Consider the following 7,045-nt stretch of genomic DNA (forward strand, 5'->3'; position numbering starts at 1 on the left):
CATGGCCTTGGCCCAACATGGCATGCATGTAAAGCTTTTAAAGCTATATGTAGACTGTGGTGGCATTAATTAGCTGGAGAAGGGTAAAAAACATCCATCCTAGATGCAACAAATATCCTAGAGATAATGCATATGAAGGACCTCCAGATAAACTTTTGCCTTGAGGAGCCCCAGCCTCACCAGCAGCCCTCAGCCCCAAAGTCTCATGCTAAAGCTAAGACTGCAGCTGCAAAGCATTGCGCACTTGGATATTTATCCAAACCATTGACCTAGAAGCTTAATTCTGCAGGCGCATGTGTAAATATTTTCAGACTTCAGGCTTGCACCCTTGGCAACCGTTTGGGGCCATCTTGGCACCCAGGAGCAAGGGATTAGTTTTCAAATGATCACTTTAGTATTTTCATTTCGGTATCTTAAATTTTACCCTTTCTACCAGTGCCACTTTTTTTTGGCTACAAAACATAGCCCTCATCCAGCCAAAAAAAGCTGGTTGGACAGAGGTGTACCTCCTTCTCTATTTTGGGGACCGTTTCCTCCCACAAAACACATGAATGGATGGACTGATCTAATAAAGTTGCACGTTGTGGGAGGGAAGGGGCAGACCGCAAACGCTGTGAAATATTTGTAATGAAAAACCTTACGCTGGCCCGTAGTTGCAGATGAAGTGTGCTGCGTTGGTTACGGAGATGTACGCCACCCTGGGACAGAAATGGACAGCACAGCCAACCTTGTAGCTTGTAGCCCAAACAATCTGCAAAGACAGACGGGTACACTGGTGACCATAGCTTTGCTTCAGCATCTGAAGCGTAACGGAGAAGACCTTCCCTCCTCTGTTTCATGACAACAAATTGAGGAGCACTCCTTGGGCAGGCTTCATGAGGGAAAGCGGCAGTGATGGATCTCGAAATCGTCTTTTATTCTGAAAAACGCCCAATTGTTTTGCACAATTCACCAGCTGTTTATTAAAATGACTGAAAGAAAGAATAACAGGCTGTAACAGGTAGTTTTCCTCTCTTGCAAAGGAGGTGGTGAAGTTCATCTCCTTTGCTTCATGGCAATCCATTAGCTTTGCTACAGCTCCTGCAAGGGCTGGTTGCCCCTCTACTAAATCCAGAGGGGACGTGTAGGCAAATTGCTGGAAGGCACTGGTATTATGGGAGAAGCAGGGAGAAGGAGCATGTCCAGGCTGTGGTCCTGCCTTTTAGCATCTCGGCCACACTTAAGATAATCTAGAGGCAAGGGCATTAAATCATCTAATGATCCTCTGTCTACTACAAGCCGTTCAGTTCGACCCAGCATCCTATATCCAGCTCAAAGAGTACAGTGCAGCCAAATGCTTCAGTCCTGGAAAAACAAACCCCGTGACAGAAGCAGAGGGGAGGCGAGGGTGCAGCGGTACCTCAGGGCTGTACAGCAGCAGCGATGACTGACTACGTGAGGAATGTGGAGAGATCCCGGCAGCACAGGAGATGAAGAAACACCGACTCTCTCTCGAGCCTCTGTCAGCTCGAAGGGGAGGCCTGGCCGTTTCTGTTTGTGGCTGTTTGGTGCCAGCTCTGGGGAGAGGACACGCTGCTTGGGCTCCTGAGGGTGTTCTCAGTGCAGCGGCAGAGCAGAGGCTGTTCCCAACGTCAGCCATAGACAGCTGCATCCCCGAGGATGGTGAAGGACCGAATCACAGGACCCTCCCCGTCCCGGGCGGCCACCGGCTGAGGCACATGCTGGGAATGTGGCTGTGGTAGCTGCAGTAATTGTACCCAGAGGAAACTCCTCTACAGCTGGGAAGGAGGGAGAGGAACGAGAGGTTCGGCAAAGGTCCAGACCCAAGGATGCCTCCCAAAGCTGGGCAGACACGCAGCTTCCAGCTACAGTCACTATCACCGCTGAGTCCAAGTGAGAATAATCTTACTTTCTCATTCTCCCCCATGCAACCATCTGGGCTGCTCCTTTACAAACAACATGGTAAACAGCACGGCGCCTTAGAGGCAGGTAAGGTGCATTTCACCACAGTTTCCAGATGCTGACTCTTGCCATGTCCTGTGAGCAAGGTCAAAAAGCAACACGCTGTCACCTCTCATGGCTCTCTCATCCAAATATCTTCTCTGCAAGCAAGAACCTGCTTGTGTCATTCAGACACCCCTCCAGCTTCAGCTCATCCCTTCAAGTCCTAAATGCGTATGTGCATCTCCGCAGAAAATATTAAATAGCTTCAGGTCAAAATCTAACCCTAGAGCCACTGTTGCAAGCCGTTGCTTTCCCATAGCCATGGTTAGTTCTTCGGAAACTGTGGTTGGGAAAAATGATGCTTGCAGAGCTGCAGACATCTCTTTACATGCCGGTATTTCCCCAGCCCTTGGCATGGCTCGTGGTGCCATGTGGAGGCTGCCTGCCAGAGCTGGGACCTCGTCCCACCACGCACTGCAGCCCACAGCCATTGCCGTTGACAGGTTTTTGGCCACTCCTTGGCTAAATCTGACTGCTTGATGGCTGTTGTTTTCCTCCTGGAAACAAAATACAACTGGCATATTTAAAAAAAAATGCAGTGATTTTTTTCCTCCCTAAAATGGGGACATGAGAACATCTCGTGCACACAGACAGAAAATAAGACTACAACACCTGGAAAACAGTTCATTGAATCTTCAACAGAAATCTAGAGTTTCTGTGTCAAAATGGCAATGCTGGTTCATGGTTTAGATGGAGAAATGCAAAGCTTACCTGCGTATAGTGGCCACATGCTCCTCTGCAGTTATTTGTGGCGTAATTGTAAGCGCTGACCTCGTTGTACCACGAGGTGATGGCTCCTTGCACAGTGAAAATGGAAAGGGAGCCAGTCCAGAGGTTTTCTCCAACGGGGCTAAATTTGGGGTGAGCCTGCCCTGGATCTTCGAGGTACGTATTATGTTTAAACAGGCATTTCTTTGCCCAAGCTTTCGCGGTCTTTGCCAAATCTGGATCCCAACTCTGCAAAATAAAGACAACTGAAAATCACTTTGGTATTTTAGCAATGCAGTAATTCAGAGCAACGTTCTGGAAAAAGCTGGGTCTTAATAGCGTACATGCTTCATGTTCGTTTGGTTTTGCTTCTGCTGAGACTTAGCTACATGGTAAATTGGCTTGTAGGTTCATTTCTGATTTGAACTTAGTTACTCATTAAACTTGAGGAAGTTTTTGGGGTGGTGGGTGGTCTTGGCTGATTGGTTTGTTGGACACCAAGAGCTGTACATCAGTCAAATACAGCGTTTGGGGCGCAATGTGCATTTCCAGGCTGTGCCGGCCATGAAAGAATGTTAATTTGATTTAAACAGTGAATTTACAGGAAATCTGGGGATTGGGGGGTATGCTTACCCTGCCAATCAGACTGGAGTGCAGGCTCATGCATTAAGGCCACTGCTTGCAGGTCAGTTCACGAGCGTGCTGCAATTTTTGGGACAGTTTAAATTAAACCCCTTGGTTTGCATCTTTGTGTTTGGTGGCTTCAAATGTTAGTGCTGAATTCATATTTGTGGAATCATTCATTCAGTTGCTATTCAATCCTACAGAAAGTGGTTATTTAAGCAATTGAGTTATATAAACGTCTTTTGTTTGCACTGGAGGTGGTGTCTGTTTTTGCTGGGTTTTCTTGTGCACACAATTTGATTGAGCAAGTACTGCATTGTACCTCCTGGAAAATGCAGTACCACGAGTGTGTGCCTGTACTTCCAGTTACACTTTGTAACACTCGTTACAGAGTCATGTAAATGAAGCTGTTCAGCACTGCTGAACTATTTCGGATTGGACGGTTTGAAAAAATAACCTTTTTTTATTTGTCCTTTTCTATATGGATTAAAATATCTCAGTTGCTTCTGCAAACAATAGAATCACTAGAGAAATTGTTTTGAACGGATCAGTAACAGTGACTAAGGAAAAGGACTTGGAGGTTGTTAGATTTTATGGCTATGTTTTACATAATGTAACTTTTTGGTACCATAGATAAGTCTGAAACAATTTTTGTATTGTTTATGCTACCAATAAGTAATTAAAAATTGCAACATCATACCAAAATACATCTACAGAGATTTGAAAATGCTTTGTAACCTATGCCTTCCATTTCTTCCTATGGCTGACATTTGGGGCGGGGGGGCGGTATTTTCCCACAAAACTAACACATAAATAGTTTGCCTAGGAACTCCGAATATTAAAGGGGCAGGGGATCTTATTTCAAGTCAGCAGTTGATATTTCCTTAGATGATAACTTTTAAGGACAATGAATCAAATCTGGCATTGTACAGAAGTTATCTTCCAGCCCTAGCATTACTGCAAGTTAAGACAGAGGCTGCAGTTTACATCTTGGCAATCCTCTGAGGTCGCAAGGAGAACACCATGATGAAAGATATATAACAGCGGCAGATGCACCTTAGTGCTTCCCAGTCTTATTTTTCACATTCTGCTTTTTAAGAGTCCGCACATCTCTTTTCTCCTTCATCCTACAATAGTATTAATAATAAGTTTAAAGTTCCATAAAGGTATACATAATAATATGTTTAAAGGTAAATTAGTAAGTTTAAATATGCTTTCCTTTTTTGTGTGTGAATGCTTACAGTTGAAAAAGCAATGTGCAGAAACTGATCATTCAGAATGATCTTTAGTTTAACTATAGTTACACTCCTTATTTGCGTACGAAACTGCATTTATGCAAAAAGATTGGACTAAACTGCATGGGGAAAAATGCACAGGACAGGGAGGTTTGCATATATATCTCATTGCTGTTTGAGAAAATAGTAATTACAAATCTTTTTTCCCATGAACTATTTCTCAGTTTTGGTTTTATAACTCAGATGAGTTGCTTGCTGATTTAGGGAGGGAAAACCAAACATACGGTAAGTGAAAAGTGATGAAAGGCAGCAGTAAGTCAAAGGAGACTGTTGTGAAGCCCTGATGAAGCTGGTGAGACTCTTTCTGCTGGCTTTGAAGAGCCTTGGAAGACCTAAGATATGCTTGGGTGAATGGGAAAAGGGTCACATTTGTCAGGTAAAAAAAAGTTAGATCAGCATTCTTATTTTATAATAAATGTATTACAAATATAGATGGTTGGGCTTTGTTACTTGCAGTTAAAGGAGTTTCTGTCTTGTATTTTCTTTTAAAAACTATTTTTCCAAAAGGTAGAAGCATCCTGAGTTCATAGTCTTCATTTTTACGTATCTAGGTGGACAGTTATCTACAGCAAACAGAAGTTCCCTGTGAAATAAAGAAGTCATGTTCTTTTCCTCATTTTTTGAAGTGCTAAAGGCCATTCAAAAATGAAGAAATATGCTGTTTTCAATTCCAACGCTTTTACTTTCCTAATAGATTTTATCATGTATTGTACTGCTTTCTCCACGTTAAATTCTTCCTAGGAGAGGTCATTCTTAAGACTAGGGGGTTTGCAGTGTTTTAAAAGAAACTTATCATGGTTTAGTTCTTGTTTTATTTGTAATAATCTTTGTTTGTTTGTTTCTTAAGCCATTTTTTTCAGATTTCAGTTCTTCAATTTTTCAAAAGGAAAAATTAGGCACAATTTAGAAAGATGAATACTGCTTTTTTAATACATCATAGCAAGATTTTGTTAGTGTAGGGCTAGTAAAGCAATCTAGAAAACAGAGTTTGGAGCAATGTGTACTGGAAGTTCAGGATGCCTGGCTGAAGAAAGCTGAAGTAAAAGACACATCTAGAAGAGAAACTAAATTGTTTCCTGTCAGGCTTGCCACTCGAGCTTGTTCGCTGCTCACTTACCCCTCCCTAATGGGCACTTCTTTCTTAATGTTTGACAACCAGAAATGGAAAATGAGCTTTTTTTTTTTTTGAACTTCGGTTTAGGGTGTTACTAATTACAGATGTGGTTATGTCCTCTTCTGGTAGTGACCATGCGAGATAGTAAGAAAGAGGAGCAAAAGGAAAGAGATCAGAATTAGGACAATCACTATGGTTCACCTGAGACATCTGTGGAGATTATCCCAAGAAGAAACACGCTATCTCAAGTATTACCCAGTCAAAGCACAAAAGGTGTGGATGTTGCAAGAGACAGCTCCCAAGCTACTGGGATTGAACATCTCACGAATCAGAGGTGGGCTTCTCAGCCATAAGCCCAGCTTTGTGCACGCATTTACAGCTTCCTCCTTGCTGGGTTTTGCATGTGCCACCCAGCAGGGAGACAAGTGTCACGAGCCATCTGAAATGAGAGGTGGCCACTTTTGGGTATATTTTGAATCACGACCGGCTGTCCTTTGCACGGTGGCTGCAGACGCTGCCCCCAACGTGGCCAGGGAGAAGGCAGGGGGGCACAGCGGCACGGGACCTGATGCCTCCAGCGCTCGCTCCTGCTGCACTTGTTGCCTTTTGGCTTCCCCTGCAGCCCCAGCACCGGGGAACAGCTGCTCTCTTGGCTCAGCCCGTGAGAGCCTTGCAAAGAAAGCTCAGAGAAAGCTCTCCGGCGTCGTTTGGCAATGGTCCCTTCCCTTGCCGACTCAAGTATGAAAGGTTGTGCTTAGGTCTGCACATAAATTACACCCCGGGCTGTTGAGCTGCGGTGCCTTGGAACGAGGAGGCTTTTCACAGCACAAAATGACAGCGTTAGGTTGAGGGTTGAAATCTTGGGTTTCAAATGAGGAAATTAAGCCAGGCAAAACTATACACGTACCTGATCGTATAAAGCCATCTGATAATCAGAGCCTTTTTCTCTGCTTTAAAAAGAAGTAGCTCTTATGACCCCAGGAGGTTGGGGGTTTTTTTCCCTTTTTCTTTTTTTTTGTTTTTTCTTTTTTTTGCATTTGATCACAGAAACAATCTTTGAGAATCATAAACACCATCACAATGTTACACACTTGCACATAAGTCGTGAAGATCCCCTTACCATGTAGAGCATGTTGCTGGCTGGTGGATTCACTCCAGACCGGAATCTGTTATGGGTTCGCACACATTCCTCAATAAACTTTGGATCTCCAACATCAGGTAATGTCGGTGGTTCATAGGAGTCAGAGGAACGACAGAAGTGCAGTAAAGCCAGCACACAAGCAGAAAATCTGCTTGTCAT

The 7,045-nt window shown here is 43.8% G+C and overlaps 1 protein-coding gene across 1 annotated transcript in view; it reads right to left on the minus strand.

The window, feature by feature from the left end:
- The window catches only part of LOC104080014 (glioma pathogenesis-related protein 1-like), a 9,548-nt gene extending 2,503 nt beyond the window's left edge, over window positions 1-7,045 (minus strand). The window contains exons 1-3 of the mRNA XM_009582262.1: window positions 6,866-7,045; window positions 2,716-2,961; window positions 642-751 (exon numbers count right to left, since the gene is read on the minus strand). Coding sequence (XP_009580557.1) covers window positions 642-751; window positions 2,716-2,961; window positions 6,866-7,045 — 536 coding nt within the window. The remainder of the gene's footprint in view (window positions 1-641; window positions 752-2,715; window positions 2,962-6,865) is intronic.

This window comes from Fulmarus glacialis, unplaced genomic scaffold (genome assembly GCF_000690835.1).
Source record: "Fulmarus glacialis isolate BGI_N327 unplaced genomic scaffold, ASM69083v1 scaffold1477, whole genome shotgun sequence".
Lineage (NCBI taxonomy): Eukaryota > Metazoa > Chordata > Aves > Procellariiformes > Procellariidae > Fulmarus > Fulmarus glacialis.